This window comes from Trematomus bernacchii, unplaced genomic scaffold, assembly GCF_902827165.1.
Source record: "Trematomus bernacchii unplaced genomic scaffold, fTreBer1.1, whole genome shotgun sequence".
In the NCBI taxonomy this organism is placed as follows: Eukaryota; Metazoa; Chordata; class Actinopteri; order Perciformes; family Nototheniidae; genus Trematomus; species Trematomus bernacchii.
Window position 1 is genome coordinate 304,287 of NW_022987419.1, and position 18,671 is coordinate 322,957.

Consider the following 18,671-nt stretch of genomic DNA (forward strand, 5'->3'; position numbering starts at 1 on the left):
GTCTCCTACAAGACCTCCAACATCTTAAATAAATTGTGTCCTACATCTCACACTACACACACATGAAGCAGTAAATGAAATCTGACCACTTGACAGAAAAGCAAAGCAAAATAATTTAATAAATTATTACAAATTTATTCCAACTCCTTCAGCAACATGTTACAACCGACGGGAAAATATTATTACACTATTAACACCTTCAAAAATATATATCCACCCTCCCAGCAGAGCTCTCCAGGCCCGACCTCCTGAAAGAAAGTAACATGTTGAAGCAGGAAGGCGATCGGCTGAAGTGAATGCAGAATGAAAAGCCAAAAGCAAAGTCACTGTATGATGCACACACAATATTCAGCAGTAACACCAAGTAGGAGATAGTTCACTTGATCGTTTAATACAAACTGTACCGGGGTGTCATGAATTATTCAAAACATGTTTGAGACGGGGCTGGTCCAATCATTTTTCAATATGGATATCTTATTTACACTTGTGCATCCCTCCATCCCTTCATCTTTGGATCAGCACTAAGAGCCACCTGGTGATCAGCTGCTGACCTCATGAGAACATCAAGAGCTGGCAGAGAGAGTAATGAAGTGAAAGAGAGAGATGCCACTGCCTGTAATTTCAGTTCTTGGCTTGGAACTATGTTCACACATTCAATTTGACCTTATATAAAGATCAAGATGTCCAATAAATGGATAATTCATGTATTTGTTAGTTAGATTCTCAAATTGTCTTCATAATAAAACAGGAATATATTGACTTGAAGTGATAACACCCTGTTTTCTATTTGTTTGCTTAAGCTAATGCTTAATAAGTACTACTGTATTTAACCTTAACTCACTCTAGCTTATAATAAAATAAAACGTCTTAATCACGCCTTTTTATTTGTATTTTGCTCGCTGTAATAGCATAGATCAAATCTATTAATCACAAACTCTCTTCATTGGAGAACCAGCAGCAGCAGCATTGTGCTGTTTTCAGTTGTCCTTTTTTCACATTAAAAGAAAAAAAAACATCTAATATTGTCTAGCAGTTAAATAAATCTTGTTTGAATATGTATCTCTCAGGTTTCCTCTTGTTCTAATGAAGGAAACAGTCACTAAACGCTTTGAGCACCAGGAATTATTATCATTACTGTGGTTCAAGCATCACAATATAATGAAGTTCAAGTCTAGTAAATCATACTGGTCCTGTTTCTTGATTTTTTTGTTGTCGTGTGTTTTCAACCAAATCCAAACACATTCACACAGGAATGTGAGTTCAATTAAACAACCAGAAGACTAAACTGTCAGAGATGGATGTGAACTACAACAGAGATTTACATTTCTCTTTAAATTCAAGGAGAACAATAACAGTTCTTAGTCCTCAGCCAGAAACACTCACACTCAAATGTGAAGGTGCATCTCTGGCAGGATGAATTCTCGGCTAATCGAAGTTCAAGCATCACAAAGAAAGCAAATATAATTTCCCAATCACTGTCCTCAGGTATGGTTATGGTCTGTTCTACAGTAAGACTTGATGAGTTGTGCAGAGACGGAGGTTTGTTCTTGGTGGTCAGGATTGGAGGCAGACGGGACCCTCCTTCACCCTCTGCTCTTCTTGTTACAGCGTGATGTTCCTCAGCAGACACTCAACAGGTATTATAGAATTTCCAAATCTACATGACGAACCTCCGGGTTACGTTGCTGCAGAGGAACAAAACCAGGTTACATAAACATATGTGTTTGCTGTGCAGATACATTTCAATGATGGATAAAAGGAATACCATGCTGAAATGCTAAAAATAGGAGTTTTTATTTATTTTTTTGACAACATTGTTATCATTTCAGTACCTTGAGTTCTTTCTCCAAGCGGTCCACCTCGACTCCCAGGGTGTCGATGATGTTCTCCCCGTGTTTCAGCATGAAGCTCTCCAGCTCCTCGGGGGTCTTCACCAGCTGAATTTCCTGCAGACAGAAAAGAAAATAGAGAAAAATGTAAGCTTTAAAGATGAATAATTAAATCTGACAAATTATTTCATGAGTCAAGTTCAGGTTTGACAAGATTCCTTTTCCCAATAAATAAAAAAAACAAATTCTGTTAAAACTGCTTCAACCAGACCGAAGAGGGTCATTTAGGATTTCCCCATTCAGTTTGTGGGCACACATTTGTTAAAAGTCACCGTCTAAGCTGCATTGTAAGGGCTGTTTTGGTCAAACACTCGAAGGATGTACATACAAATGTAGGTAGGAAAACAAAAACATTTTGTTCTCTCTGTAACGACTCATTTTATGTTGGCATCAAAGACGTGTTTATTGCCTACGATTAATAGTAGGCAATAAAAAGTAATAAAAAGGTAGAGATCAACCTTGGAAGTTAAAAAAGTTAAAGAAAGGAAAGCTGTTTTATACAACATATGTATTTCAAAGGAAGGAGGTATACAAATATAAATAATAAACAACTTACATTGAGCATCAGGTCAATGTCTTGTTTTTCCAGATAAGAACGTGTCACCACTCGACCATCAAAGTCAACTTCAGCCTTGAAGCGGACTTTGCTCAGCCCGAGATCAGTGGCCTTCACATCGTGGATCGCCCTGTTCGTAAGAAAATAATCATTTAGGAATCATTCAGGTGATGTGGGTAGGTAGGTAAACTATCATTCTTTAACATGGTCACATTGTTACTGAATACTTTTAGTGGATTAGAAAATCCTATCCTACAGACTTAAGACCACACTGTTTAATTTCTCAAAGTGAAGACTGTGCATGCTGGGACAGGGGTATTAACCAGAATCCCTTTTCCCTGCTCAGCTGGCCCTAAAGACGGTTGCATGTAAACACCAGGGAATCTATTTTAAGCCTGACTGTGTCCATGGACATCAGTGTGAGCCCCGCAGTGTGCCGGTCCAATCACTGACCTCACTGCAGGGTCGTTCTCCAGGAACTCGGTGAGCTTCTGCACGCGGTCGGGCTGGATGGAGCGGCCCAGCAGAGCCTCTGTGTTCGTGTAGATGAGGAAGGCTGAGACGCCGCCCAGCAGGGTGCCCACCCCCAGAGACCCCAAACTGTCGTAGTAAGGGTTACCTGCAGAGGACAGGGGAAAGGATACAGATAGAAAAGAGTGAAATAAATCTGGATCATTGCCACATTGACAGGAGAGACCAAAGGAAGGAAACATGAGAGAAATCAACCCAGTAATAAACCCAAAGTAATAGTAGTATACAAATAAGCAATAAAATAAGAACTCATTACATTGCATGACTTAGGATAATATCTTTACAATCAAAGTCTTTGTGTCTGTACCTGTGAGGGAGGTGAGCCCCATGCAGCTGGCAGCCATGATGACTCCTAACACAGCCGCAGCGTCCTCGAGCAGCACCACGTTAGTGCTGGGGTCTCGACTCTGCATGACTGCACACACAAAAAAAACACGGTACACATCAACCATATCCTGAACAGCCAGATATGTACATTTAGAGACTGGCACTGATTGAAATGATATGTTAAAAGTATGTTTCTTAGTTTCGTTTGTAGCATTATGGCCGATATGATTTGAGTCAGATTTTTCTTCAGGAAATGCAGATGAACTGTGCCTGAATGACCCTGTCTCTGGGAAGTAGGGATGCTCCGATTGATCGGTCACCGATCGAGATCTGCCGATACTCACTCTCTACCGATCGATCGGTGCTCTCTAAACATGCCGATCGCGAGAGGCGATCGTATGACGTAAAATACATGACACTTTTCTCTGTGCGCGGCAAAAAAAGCTCGACAAAATGGCTTCACCGGTCTGGCATTATTTTAAGGTGTCCGAAAAAAACAGTAAAATAGCGGTATGCAACGTGTGTGTGAAGCAGAAATCCTGCAGCTCCACCCGCTGTGACGGACCGGTGAGCGGAGCAAAACACACACTAAGAGTTAGACCTTACACACTTAGCTATTTTATCTACCTCTGGAACTAGTTTTAAATATATTTATTCTTCACTGTCGGGTCACTCATTACTGGATCAGTGAGCTGCATGAGATACTGACAGGCTGTCAGGAGAGAGAGAGAGGGGGAGAGAGGAAAAGAGAGCGCTTCCGCTCATTTCTCCCGTGTTATTATCCAAAGTGAATGTAAACTTGAATAATGTACATAATTTGAATGTAATAATTAAGTTGATTGTTGTTTGTGGAAGCTCCAGTGAATGAGCCCGATTAACTGAGTTTTAAACATCACTTTAAATTAGGGCTGTCAAGTTAACGCGTTAATAACGCTTTAACGCAAAAAAAATTAACGCCACTAATTATTTTAACGCATGTGTATTTTTTGTCCTCGGCCGCCGTAGTTTCAGAGCGCATCGAGTTTAAAATACCATCTACAAGCTGATGCTGACAGCCCCGCTCCTGCCGCCCGCTTGTGGCAGACCACACTTCCACGCTCACCGGCAGGCCCGGACTGGCCATCGGGAGGGTGTGTGTATGTGTGGCGCGAGCGAAGCACACCTTACGTGTTGTTGTTAGCATCTGGTGCTAGCTAGCTGAGCTAACGGATATAAGGAGCTGTTTCAATGAAAACAGAGGAGCGACATTTCGCCGACAACTGCGCCGAGCACTTGACTTTATGCAGGTAGCCAGACAGCACACTCAGCACGGATAGTGCGCGCAACACAGCTCATACACAGGCATATATGCCTTGAGCTGCACCACACACACACACACACACACACACACACACACACACACACACACACACACACACACACACACACACACACACACACACACACACACACACACACACACACACACACACACACACACACACACACACACACACACACACACACACACACACACACACACACACACACACACACACACACACACACACACACACACACACACACACACACACACACACACACACACACACACACACACACACACACACACACACACACACACACACACACACACACACACACACACACACACACACACACACACACCACACACACACACACACACACACACACACACACACACACACACACACACACACACACACTATTGTATGAGAGAGGTTCTAGGTTGAATTGAGGCGAATATTTGTAATGTTCAGAGGTTGTTGTGTTTAATATTCATGAGAATATTTGTCATTGTTCAAATGATAATAAACAAACATATAAAGCATAGTTGTCCACTCATATGTTGATAAGAGTATTAAAAACTTGAAAAATATCCCTCTAAGGTACATTTAGAACAGATAAAAAATGTGCGATTAATTTGCGATTAATTGCGATTAACTATGGACAATCATGCGATTAATCGCGATTAAATATTTTAATCGACTGACAGCCCTACTTTAAATGCAAGATTTAAAGTGATGTTTAAATCTTCCATTTAGGCCCCGCCCACTCGATCGGATCGGCGATCGGTATCAGCCGATACTGATTCCGGCGATCGGCCCCAAAATTGGCGATCGGAGCATCCCTACTGGGAAGTGACAAAAAAAGACCTTGTTGACACCTGGGACCTTATATTTCTCCCTCTGTGTGTTTGTTACATTCGTCTATCTGTGTGAGTGGAGTGCTTCACTTTTGCTTTTGTTTGTTTGTTTGTGTAGCCTGTTCTCATAATGGTGGAGAGGAAGTCTTGTGTCTCACTCTCCCTCCTTCCCTTCTTCCTGAGGGTTTCTGTCCTTTTTCCTCTGTAAACATTATGAGGAACTTCCCTATTTGAAGCAGTGTTTCCCATACTTCGATTCATTTGTAAATTGTAGATTAGATTTTTGGGAGAATAAAGCCCACAGATCCTCAGAGTGTGTCTCACTCATTAACAACGCAACACAGAGCAACAAGAACGTTGTCTGCTACAGTAGCCATGAACTCTCATGTATTTTCTTATTTGAGGGGGGGGGGTGGATGCGTGGGCCACCCGAATAGGTTAAGGGCAGCGTTTCCGCCAGGGGCGCGTCTTGCCGTCATTTGACGACCTTATTCAGCTCGGAACGCCCTGAACTCGAGCCGAGGGCGTCCAAAAAAAATAATAATTTGAGAGAAGATCGAGTTTTTATAGCTTGAAATGAGGAAAAGGAAAAAGGACAAGGACATCCCTCTGTTGGAGGGGCAAAGGAGTCTGGTGGGATTATTTTCGCCGCCAGCAAAGCGTGTTCCTGTGACGGAAAGTGTACTGCCGGCGAGCATTGACGGGGGGTGCTAGTGGAGCACGCGCGTGAACTGCGAGCGCCGGAGCCTCCGTGGTAAACTGTGGTCAAATGAAGAGCCGTTTAGGAGCCGAAAGAGCCGGCTCTTCTTACTGAGCCGAGCCAAATGATCCGGCTCACTAAAAAGAGCCGGAATTCCCATCACTAATACGTAAAGAGATAGTATCTATAAAGGGACAGCTCAATTAAAAATTCAAGTCACGTGACACGACGTGACGTCACACCTCCCGCTCTCGGGTGGACGCCCTCTCAGCCCTGGGCTGAAGTCAAATAGTCCATTTAGCTTAGGAACCTTCCTAACGGAGTGAAATTACCTGGAAGTCTCTCAGTGTCAGCCATGATAAGTGCCGTTCGAATTCTCTAAATCAGTGTTTCTCAAACTTTTTCATACCAAGGACCACTTAACCAATAAAAAAACACTCGCGGACCACCTAACTCCACAAATATCCCAAACACATCGTTTTTCTAGAACAGATTACAAATCGCCTGAAAATGGTACAAACAGGTGGCAACATATGTAACGAAGGTGTTGCCCTGGGCTATATCATGCAATCGAAAGTGAAACTTAAGCTCGCTCCATTGCGGAGATATTCCCGCGAGAGTGCGGAAAACTTAAATGTATTTATTTATTTCAAATGTGACATTTTACCAATATACTCACGGACCACTAGGGGGCGCTCACGGACCACCAGTGGTCCGCGGACCACACTTTGAGAAGCACTGCTCTAGATCAGTGGTTCCCAAACGGTGTGCCGCGGCACACTGGTGTGCCGTGAGGCAAGTCCGGGTGTGCCGTGGGATTTTGTGACAACCATACGTTATTATTGCAATATACAACTACACAAAAATAATCATTTTTTTATTTACTATATCAGTACTTTGTATGCACTCATTTCATAATACAGAGGCAAACTCTATACCTAAAAACAATTCTTTAAAAAAAAAAATCCTCACAGAACCCCATATTTCGCTGTTAACGCAGTTACAGGTGGGAATTATAAGACCGTGACACATCGAAGGCTGAAGGACAACATTAAAACAGAGAAACACGCAAGAGGGAAAATGGAGCGCTTTCTTGTGCGGAGCAAACCACCAACCACCAGTGCAGAGACTGCCGACAACCCACCACCGAAAGAAAAGAGGAAAAAAACTGTCAGCAGACAGTATCATGAAAGTTACCTGTCTTATGGCACTGCAGGCGAGCGGCAGATTTTCCCTACAAATAGACGAATCTACTGACATAAGTGGGGCTGCCCAACTTCTGGCAAACGTCAGATATGTTGATGCTGACTCTATCAAAGAGACGTTTTTCTTCTGCAAAGAAATGGAAAGCCATACTACGGGAGAAGATGGTGAATTACATCAAATCAAGGCCCCTGAAATCTCGCCTCTTCTCCCAGCTGTGCGCCGAGATGGGAGCCGACCACCAAAGCCTGATCCTCCACACAGAGGTACGTTGGCTGTCACGGGTGAAAGTCCTATCCCGTCTTTATGAGCTTCGGGAAGAGCTTTTGGAGTTTTCACGTGAACACGCTGTCCCACATAAAGACAAGCTCGCGGATGAGAGGTGGTGCGCCAGGCTGGCTTACCTCGCAGACATATTTGGGCATCTCAACGAGTTAAACGCCAAGCTTCAGGGCAGGAAAACATTTTATCATCATCACAAGATTCGGGGGTTTATGGGCAAACTTATCCTGTGGCGCGAGGCTTTGGAACAGGGCTCCATTAACATGTTCCCGCTGGCATCAGCTGCGCCGCAGGCAGCTAGGGAGCGCGCTGTATATGCCAAACACCTTCAGACCTTAAAAGAGAGGTTTGACCGCTATGTTCCACGTGTGGCTGACATCGAGGACTATGACTGGATCCGAGACCCATTCCACCAGGAATTCCCAACAGAAAAGCTCACTATTACCCCATTCACACCAACGGTGTTTCGGGGCCGGTTCGGTGCTGGTGCTTGAAAAGCACCGGGTTTTCCTGTTCACACCGCAGCGGAGCAGCCTCTAAGCTCCGGAATCCGGTTCGTTTCGAGCACCAAAAAGTTGTCCGTGTAGAAGCAAGAACCGCTTACGTCGGAGGGGGGCGAGATTAACCTGAGATAAGTTAAGGTGAGTACGGCAAATAAAAGTTGTAACCAGCAGTAGTGCTGAGCAAAGTGACTAGAACGCAACCACACACTTGTAAAAAAAAAAACACGCTTTATAAAGTCAGGCAACACTAACCAGGCTTCGTGTGATTCTGTTTATTTGTACCTTACTTTGACCATCCGTTCGCTGTTATTGATCATTGTGGAGAAAGGCAGACGTTTTGTTTGTTATTATAGCAGCTATCGGATGGAATCAATACATGGGCTGCACAGGTTGTCATGTCCGACTATCACAAGTAGAATCATAATGAAAAATATGCCGGTAAAAAGTGCCTGTATAAAACGGCTTAGCAAGTAGTCAGTTTAGCTTCGGTTGCTATGCTAACATCACCCATGTTATACCAGAGAAACTTTCATAACAGCGTTGTGATGCCAAACAGCGTCAATTCAGACTGACACACATTCACTTAAGGGGAACTGGGGATATGTATCAGCTGCTTGTGTGACAGTCAGACAGTGAATACTTTAGAGCCGTGTGAGCTAACCCGGAGCTAACGGGAGAATACACTCCCGTTGAAGAGCAGTCAGCACTGCAGCGGTCGGTAAATGCCGCTGAAACACATTAATAAACAATGAACCACGGCACTCGGGAGAAAAGTATAAGGTTGGAGAAGTCGTTATTTAATTTAATCTGGCTTTGTATGATTAAAAGCAACACGATCATCGACCCGACACAGTCCCCGGCCCGTTGTTGTTGTGAGGTGAGCTCCGTTGGGGAGAAACTCAGCGACGTAAACTGTGACGTCATGACGCAGCAGCGGCAGCACCAGTCGGGCTCTGAGCGGTGTGAAAAGAGCCGGCGCTAAACCGAAGAACCGGTTCTGAACCAGAAAAGCTCTAGCACGGAGCTAGAAGGGGAAAAGCCTTGGTGTGAAAGGGGTATAAGAAAGAGAGAGAGGAGTGCGCAGAGCTCCGTGTGGACCGCACACTGAAACTCAAATTTAGTGAGCTCCCACTGGATCAGTTTTGGTTGGCTTCTGCATCGGAGTACCCAAGCATCTCCCACCACGCGATTGAGCAACTTCTTCTTTTTCCCACGACCTACCTGTGTGAGTTGGCGTTCTCTACTCTGGTTTACATGAAGAACAACAGGAGGTCACGGCTCTCTGTTGAACAGGACTTGCGAGTGGCCCTCTCCTCAGTGCCACCAAGGATTAAAAAAATCTGCGCGCCCCGACAGGCACATGTATCTCACTAATTTGTAAGTCGGCAAAATATTTACAATAGCACATGTTTCAATGCTGATTGCTGAAATGTTACATTTATAATTTGTAGTTCAGGCCCATGGACAGTGCAGCTTCCTTGCATTGACAGTTCTCTGTGCTGAATTTCTGCTGAGTCTTTGCCTCATTTTTTATTTTGTGACCTGTCTGGTTTAAATGAGTGTGTTGCTGCTTTGATGAAGCCTAATTTGATAAAGTTTCAAATTAATTTCTGAAATATTTCATTAATAAATATTTCATGAGTAATATAGTTGTCTTTGTCACATTTTATTTGGCATTAGTAAATAATTATGCACATTTACAGATATTTTACATGATATGAGTGATAACAGGGCTATTTTGCACAATAGGTGTGCCTTGAGATTTTTACTTGTCCTTTGGTGTGCCTTGGGCACAAAAGGTTTGGGAACCACTGCTCTAGATGATAGGAAAGGAGGTTTCAAACTTCCTTTATAACCTCCTTTAGCTTAGGAACCACTGGACCTCGCTCACCGAAAGGAGAGAAGAAAATGCTGCCCCACAATGCCTTGCAGCCGCAGCATTTGCCGTCACACAACAGTTGGCCGTTCACGGAAACAACCGATTATGACCGAGAAATGATATCATGAAAGTTACGGTGCTTATTAAGCATTTTAAAACGTATGTGGTAAGTTGCCAAAGTGCTTTGTTTTGAACGTTCATCAGTATTATAACCAAAAAGAGAAATATTAACGTTAGTTTTTACTGAAATGATCAAATAAAGTCAACATTTCACAGTCTTTACTGAGCTGTGTGGGGTTTGTTCAACTTTTAAAAGATGTTTGAATGGTGATATACACAGTGATAGATGTTAAGGACTAACGTTTATAATAAATACATTTGTATTGATTTTAAGATCTTTTCATACAATCATACGTATTGGGATCATTTGTATTAATGTGGACCGGAGGGAGAGGGTGACGAGCATAAGTTTCACTTTCCTTTTTTATTTCAATTCCAACTTTGGTCATGAAGAATATGTTTCTCTGTTGTCCACGTTCATGAAGCATAACAGCATCAGAGCACGGTGCAGAGTCTCTAGATGAGTTTACAGTAGTCCCTCGTTCTTATTATACATTCATGTTGTAGTCCGCTGTATAGAAAACTGTAGTTTCCATAGTTTCGCCACAGCAGCAGACGCACATTCATGACGTCCGCTGGCGCATCATAAACACGTCGGATAGTGAAAGTGCAGTCGGATTCTCTAAAGTACCGCAGTCTCTTCTCCTAAGTCCTTTTGAATTCTCCTATCCACTATCCCTTAACCCCATGACGTTTCACACAGAGGTCAAGGAATAGACGATAGGGTTAGACGTTAGGAGCTGATTTTTGGATTATCTGAGAGCAACCCTGGTCTGGCGGAAACACTGGTTAAGGGGCCTTTGGCTTTTCTTCGGTGCCCCCACAAATAGAATCAAATTCTGTGGGAAACACTGTGAAGCATGGGTGTAAGCAGCGTTTAGTCTTGTATGCTGTGCATATCGTAAAGCCTGTTGGCTTGATGTGATATTGGGCTATATAGTTTGAATCGACTTGATTTGACTTGGCTATTTGCCTCAACCTCACATCTGACCGGATCAAATCAAAACCTTGAGTTATTCTTATGTTTCATTTTAACACTTCTGTGTCATATGCTTTCAGTTGGAAATCATCCTCTCTTAGGGAAATGCTGTCTGATCAATAATGTGAAAATGGAATCCAATGCAACAATTACTAACATAAATATTTCAGTATGACATACCATATTCATGAAAAGATACTCCATGTATCCGGGCACTCCTTTTTATCTCATTGATGGCGACTAGTAACGTAGCTGGAAGGAGAAAATACAAAGAGGTGTTTCAGTACAAAATGCACAGTGTTTTTTATGTCAAATTGTCATCAAAGACGTAGAAGGTTATTAACATACCTCCTTCAGACACCAGAGAGCCGGCCAAAATACAGTAGGCCTATAACACAGAAATGCAACGTATTGGGTCATTATCCTCCTTTATTTATCGTGTATTACAGACTGAGTCAAAACAACAGACACTCACCCATAACAAAGACTCCATGGGCTGTGGGTGCAGCAGGCCCATGATGCCATGGTACCAGGAGAGGCCCGCTCCCATCATAAAGATGCCCACCCCGCTGATCAGGGAGGCAATGTAGCGCATGTTGGTGAAGCCATACCTGGAAAATACGAAGGGTCAACAAAAAGCAAGACTGGTTCTTCAATAACATTTAGTCCAATACTATTTTGTCAAGGTGACACACCAACTACGTTCTGCAAAAATGCTGTTTGCAAAGGATTCAAAGGTTTCTTCTGCAAACTTCTAATCTGTGAACTGTAAATTTAGACCTATATTTTTACTCTTTGGTGACTGCTTTTCTTTACAGTATAGTAAGGTGTGGTGCTTACGGGTGCCCGGCATCAGGGTTGCGGACCGACTGGCTGATCCCCAGGGCGAGCAGAGCCTGGTTGCAGGTGTCGGCCAGAGAGTGGATGGCCTCTGAGAACATGCTGGCTGATCCAGTGTAGACCCAAGCCAGGAGCTTAAAGATGAAGTTCAACCCATTGCTGCAGAGAGAGACAAAGAGTAGATGAAGCACACAGAGGGCAATGAAACGTTTATCATCTAGCACAGCCCTAGTTCTGACTAAAGTTGTCTACAGATGTATTGGCTAGCTTAGATATCCGTTACTAAACTATTTCAGTTTAAATTTTTATGTTTGGATGCTCCTGAATCACAGCATTTACACACAAACTGGACCTCTGCTTGACGCAGAACTTCACTCATTGAGTCCCGTGCTTCCTTGTGCATAAGTGAAGGAAACGTGCTGCTGTTCATGTGACTGCACATGTCCTCTAACACAATCATCCTAATTCAATAGGCAGAGGAATCTCATGTGAGACAAGGTCCCGTGCAGGTCCTGATACAAGATTTCACTTTCTTTTAGGGCTGCTCGATTACGGCAAAAATCATAATCTTGGTTATTTGGGTCGAAAAACGATTATCCATTTACTTTGAAAACATCCATTTATTGAAAAAAAATAGTTGAACAGTATGTTTTAAACAGTTGATTACCCAGAACTTTAAGTATAATTCAACTGAAAAACCAATAAAAATAATAATCGTTTTATTTCGAGTTGTTTTCATAATCGTTGCAAGCCAAAATCGTAATCGAGATTAAAATACGATTAATTGCACAGCCCTAAGTGAACGTATGTTTTTTCCACATGTAGTCAACCAGTTAGTGCCGTTTCCCAAAAGTTACCATTTGATAGTCAGTTCCTCTCTAATCCAATATCCCCACTTTGTGTATAAAGTAACCTAGTTAGTCTGAAACAAGGGCGAGTATTTAGACTTACATGCAAATAGCCACCATGACCACCTTTCCTGGTCCTTCGAGGAAAGTTGCCCTCGGGCCTGATCGAGGCTTTATCAAACAAAGGAAAAGCAAAGATACATAGCAACCATCATTAATATAAGGCAAGGCAAGGCAAGTTTATTTATACAGCACCTTTCAGCACACGGCAACCCAAAGTGCTTAATAAAATACATTTAAGAATAAATACAGTGGAAGCACAAATAAACAGAACAGGTATAAAATACATGGATAAAAGCCATACTGCAGTTTGAATTTGAACAACTCATCCAAATACAGCGTCAAAAAAATACGTTTGTATATACACATATTGGGAAAATCCAGCTCTGCCGAATTATATATTGATATATAGATGCAGTGACCTTGGTTACAGATACAAAGGTCACACAAATACAACACCACTAATATCCACATCACTGTCTCTTTTACATATAAAACGTGATGTGGAGAAGTGATCATATTATCAAAAGAAATGGCAGGAAAAAAAGCGCTCACCTTAGTGTTTCCCCAAAAGTCTTTGTATTCCTTCAACAGCTGTTGATTCCGAAAAATATCTGCTTATCAGTGAATAAGAGAAACAAATAAACCAATATGTCCAACAGTTCATGGAATAAAATATTAATAACAGTATTGAAACAATCAGGTTATACAAATATTATTACATAACCCCCTGAATAACTGAACTGTGATTGTATTATTTCACTTGGGTTTTGATTTGGAGCGAGATATTACATTTGGTAATTTGTAAAAACGTTGGCTATTATATTAAGTTACATGTATAGTTAAAGGTGGGGTAGGTAAGTTTGAGAAACCGGCTCGAGATACACTTTTTGTTATATTCCATGTTATGCTCTTAACATCCCGATAGCAATGAATATCTTAAGTGCTTTGACAAAAAATCCATTAAAGAAATGTCATCTGTGGAAGCCGTAGTACTGTAAAAGTACGACCAATCATTTTAGCCGGCCCGGCTAAAATAACTGGATGGCCTACCTGCCTGTCAGCCTTCCATCTGTGCACAAACTTATCTCGTGCCCTCATTGGTCATGTGCGCGTTCGTGTGTGTTGGAGGAGGGGCTCTGTAAGGAAGTGGCAGATTTTTTCCGGCTGTGTATTCTCAAATTCTAGCGCACTCGAGCTGGTTTCTCCAAAATTACCTACCCCACCTTTAACTCAGGCTAACTATTTACCCCTTGTTTTTAGTCTTTGTGCTAAGCTAACCTGCTGTATAGAACATTTAAGTGGTTTCGCTCTTCTCATCAAACATTTTGCCAGAAAGAAAATGTTGAACTTTTGCTTACAAAATCATTAATACATTTTCAAAAAGACGCACATGATGCCAGGAAAAACCAAACACTTACTCTCTTGGTACTCTTTCTCCACTTCTTTCCTGACATTTTTCTCTCGGGCTAGAGCTTCATGGCTTCCCCACACCTCCAGAGCTCTAACAGTCACAGAGAGAAATAAACACATCAACAAAAGTTATAGAGAAAATTGGTGGACTGTATAAGTTATCTGGTGTTTATATTCTTTATATTTCAGAAGTGCATAGAACTAACTTGGCCTCCACGTCCGAGCGCAGAAACACAGTGAACGCCTCGGTGTCGTCGTGGGGGCTGCGTCTCCTGATCTTCCGGAGCTGTTCCAGATCACTGTCAACATAAAAGGGGGAGGAAGGGGAGAAAAAGATTTAGAAAGACCCGAGTTAAATGATGCTAGGCAGTTTTAAATTAGCTAACCACAACAGCATGCTTACTTATTAAAGGTCCCATGTCATGGCCATTTCTACTGATCATAATTCCATTGTTGAGGTATACTAGAATACATTTATGTTGTTCCAAACTCACATTGGTGTCTCATACAGCATCTCTGTATAGTATGTGTATTCACTCTCTGTCCTAAACGGCTTGTTAGAGCTCCTAGCTACACAAGGGGACGGGTAATAACCAGAAAAGCATGACATGGGACCTTTAACTATTAACAAAGGAATGTGTGTTGTGGTCTGCCAGTATCTCAGCTAGTACTGAACATGGTTAAACTGAACAGATGAGCATTTATTACTAGGGCTGAAACAAATTATTTTTTTAATTATCGAGAATCTTCTGATTTTTTGTGAGATTAAGCGATCAAAAATGAGCATTGCAACTTTGTACAGCCAAAATGTGGTGTCTTTACATCTTTTGTTTGACAGAAAGAAAGAAAAAAACATAAACTGTACGGCAATCAATGATAAAGAAAGGCAGCAAATAATCAAATTGAAGGGGCTGGAATCAGAGAGCATTTGTTTTGACCTTGTATTCTGTCAAACATCTCATGGATCAATTGACAAACTCTTTTAGCCCTTTTCAACTCTGATAATTCAAAATGTGCCATGGCGACAGTTCAGTATTGCTTTGTATTCTACATAAATGAAATGCAGTTAGTTTAAGGAACAGGAGGTACCTTGGTTTGAGGCAGAACTCATTCATGGCTCTGACTGCTGTGATGAAGTTGTTTATTGTGTACTTGGCTCCATATTCCCTTTTCTTCAGGACTGCCCGAACTGCATGTGACAACAGAGGGAACATATGAAGAGTTGAATCTGCATGCATTAGCCTTTAATCTTGACCAAGCCACATAACCGTGCACACATTACAAAGATAGTACAAATAAAAGCTAAATATAGTGTAAGGCAGCAGGTCTGTGTAATGTCAAACATGCACAGATGTTGTTCCTTACCTTTCACCTGAATTGTCTCTGTTTTCGTCAGCCCCTGAGGTGTTGGAGCTGTGAGACAAAATGTTTTAATGTAAACAAAGAGGTTAACCAGTGAGAAATTCTTATAGGCAACAACATTAACAAAACGTCTACGTCCTTTGGTTGACAGGGCACGCTAAAAACTACTTTTGAGAACTTTAAAAAGAGGATAGGGATGCTGGGATATTGGCATGGGATTGGTACCAGCAGATAAAAGGCATTTTAATGGTATTATTATACCCAAAAATAAATATGGCATGTTTTACGTGTAACATAAGTTAAGTTGCTTTCTTATTTTCCCAGGGGAAATGGAGCATTTTATATTATACTACATCTGCCAGTGGGAGATCTCAATGACAGTGGGTATAACATGTTAGTTCTATTACAAGGTTAACCTTTCCTCCAATAAGGTTTGGATAAATATCAGAGTGTATCAGTATCAAACCAAATGAGTTAGAAGTACTGAGTTTTGTGCCTTCCTAGAAAGTATTCAAAACTAGTGTACACAATGCAATGACGCACAACATGCCAACAATTGACCGGCTTTAAACATCTAAACACTGCTGTACTATCGTGAAACATTAAAGTTATTCACCTGTTGGAACTGGGATGGAAGCAGCAGACAGGACCTGTTCTGCTGACGGCGCATCGCCCGACGCAGGTTTTGGGGGATCATCTTTACTGGAGCCAGAGGTAGAGTAGTACTGCACCTTGCCCAGCCCTAGAGAAGCAACACGGCAGTCTGGAAGGCTGAACCACATGCTGTGTATGCCTGCGCTCTGCCAACCTGCAAACAGATTGTATGACAACAGTTTGTTTTCTTGCACTGCAAAATAATGGTTCCAAAGAAAGCGTAGTAAGAGCCATAATGTACGTAATGCTTCAGCTAACCTCTAATATCACTCTGATACAGACCAGACGCAATATCAATCATATGTTATTTCTAAAGCTTTCTATTTAATAAGGGTGTAAAAAATAATCCATCAATCTGTATTAATTCAAGGACCAACTGTCCAATATCATGGATGCATACATCACTACATAGGATTTTAAAGATATATCTTTATTTATAAATACCTATAACAAGTATGTGTCCACCCTAGTGCACCTAAAAAACATTTGCACTTAAACATGGTTAAAGTGTCTCTTTCTTGTGAACAATAGGACATCTACTTTTACTCCTCAAATTATGAGATTCTTCCAATGTCTGTAAAAGCCTAGTTATACAATTGTGATGTCATATTGTAGTTGCTTTTGTAAGTAGATACAAATGTTACTGTGTTGATTGGCATATCATATCTTCTCATATAAATACCAGTCCCATGAATAGTCTCAAAACAACATTATGGCAGACTTTCGGATATCATCAGATATAATATCGTTGACTAATTTACGGATTTGAGGAAGCTTGTGATTTACACCCTACTGTTAGAGCTTCCCAACTACATCACACCGATCATTAATATCTCCAACTACAGTACAAGTTCCAGCAACTGCTTAACCTCTTATTTGATATCCCAATACCGACTGTTAAAATCTGGTGCAATAAACTTGTAATGTGCAATATACACTTTTTTGGTAATTCTACTGTACAATAATCATTATCATTTAAATGTGCAAAACATAATTTTAATAAATCTCAAACCTTAATGTTCACTTAGCTATTTAAATGCTGCTACTCATTTTTAGCCATGGATTGGAAGAATACTTATCAGTTAGCTACTGTTTCTTATTATCAGTCTTTTCTACCGGCTATGTCCCCGCTGTGCAAATAATAAATGGTTCTGATTATGTACGCACTTATGTTGGAAGTGCTGGTTTCAGGTACTGTGCACTTTTTACATTTAGACAACCTTGGAGATGTAAAGCTTAATCTTCTGACGATTGCTTATGTGTTCTTGTAAATTATATGACTTGTTCTCAGGTCTCTCTTGAAAGAAAGTAGATATTAATCTCCCAATTAAATAGATATAAAAGTACAAGTGTCCTCACCGTGGCACAGCTGGGGAAGCCTCGGGGAGCGTTGGGACAGGGGCGTCCTGTGCTGCATGGAGACCCTGCAGAAGGCATGCCATGGTCGGTGGGCCAGGCTGGGGAACATCCTCGCTGTAGCGGGGCTCGGTACCGAAGGGCTGGAACTTGCTGTGCAGAGAAGCGAATAGCCCGGTCACCGTTATGTCAACTTAACCCAGTTCAGACAGATTAACGCCATGGAGACATTTCAACACCTGACAATCTGATCAAGCAGTATCGTTAGCATAGCTACCAACAAACTAAACTATTAACACAGCAGGCATTTGTTTCTGTTGGTCAGTAATAGTAAGTTTGCTCATCAAATATTGTCTATGCCGGCCGGCTAGCACGAACGCAGTTGCAGCGCCACCAACCCCGGTGGCTACAGAGCCAAATACTTGGCTAACCTAACCAGCTAGCATGCTAAGCTAGCATCGTTAGCCACCATAAGTAACAAGTGCCGTGTAACATTTCAATTACTCAGAAACAACTGACACCTAATAGCAAGTATTGTAGGCTGAGGTCATTCAAACTTAGAGCCAATACCTTTTTATTGCGAAGTTTGTTCTGCATAATCTGTATCCATTTTGAGAATGTATGGTCAAATTGATGATACGCCGCTATGGACGTAAGGTAAGTGCTACAAACACACACACGTGACCTGTGACGACACAAGTCCCGTTGTCTTCTCGTGAGAGTGTAATCCGTTTAAGGGTTATCTTTACAAGTATCGCGATATTCTGTAAACCGCTGTACAAACAAGGTCATCTGTTGTTCATGTCCCTGGTCCCCCCTTATCATTGAAATAGGCCTATATTTAAAACCATAAATGAAATGTATCCTTTAACAATTTTATTTCAAGAATAAAGTCGATTTAGAGATTTCTCACTTATGCTACATAAACGAAAAACAAAAGAGCTTGTGATATTATTAAAAATGTAGAAATCCTTGAATGATTGGCTGAGCTTCACATCCATA

At 41.7% G+C, this 18,671-nt stretch overlaps 1 protein-coding gene across 2 annotated transcripts; it reads right to left on the minus strand.

Annotated features, from left to right (window-relative positions):
- Positions 1-95: 95 nt before the first annotated feature.
- Positions 96-18,348, minus strand: slc30a9 (solute carrier family 30 member 9). Of its 2 annotated transcripts, none has more exons than XM_034139842.1 (18): positions 18,240-18,348; positions 17,673-17,822; positions 16,276-16,467; positions 15,663-15,710; positions 15,387-15,486; positions 14,504-14,596; positions 14,306-14,388; positions 13,440-13,498; positions 12,928-12,995; positions 11,977-12,135; positions 11,612-11,747; positions 11,485-11,524; positions 11,317-11,388; positions 3,284-3,391; positions 2,899-3,064; positions 2,446-2,575; positions 1,833-1,946; positions 96-1,685 (listed from the first exon to the last, which is right to left on the minus strand). In XM_034139842.1, exons 2-18 carry the CDS (start codon positions 17,779-17,781, stop codon positions 1,641-1,643), a joined length of 1,722 nt encoding a protein of 573 aa, XP_033995733.1. In that variant the 5' UTR covers positions 17,782-17,822; positions 18,240-18,348; the 3' UTR covers positions 96-1,640. The 2 variants fall into 2 exon arrangements, with proteins under 2 accessions (XP_033995733.1, XP_033995725.1); XM_034139834.1 differs by having other exon boundaries at positions 13,440-13,501.
- Positions 18,349-18,671: the final 323 nt, after the last annotated feature.

Bases quoted from the DNA above. Each gene is read 5' to 3' on its own strand.
- slc30a9 (XM_034139834.1), bottom strand. From the start codon at position 17,781: ATGTTCCCCAGCCTGGCCCACCGACCATGGCATGCCTTCTGCAGGGTC. The intron at 14,597-15,386 runs GTACCTCCTGTT...TTATGTTGACAG, and splicing joins GAGTTCTGCCTCAAACCAAG to TGATCTGGAACAGCTCCGGA. The intron at 1,686-1,832 runs GTACTGAAATGA...GTTCCTCTGCAG, and splicing joins GCTTGGAGAAAGAACTCAAG to CAACGTAACCCGGAGGTTCG.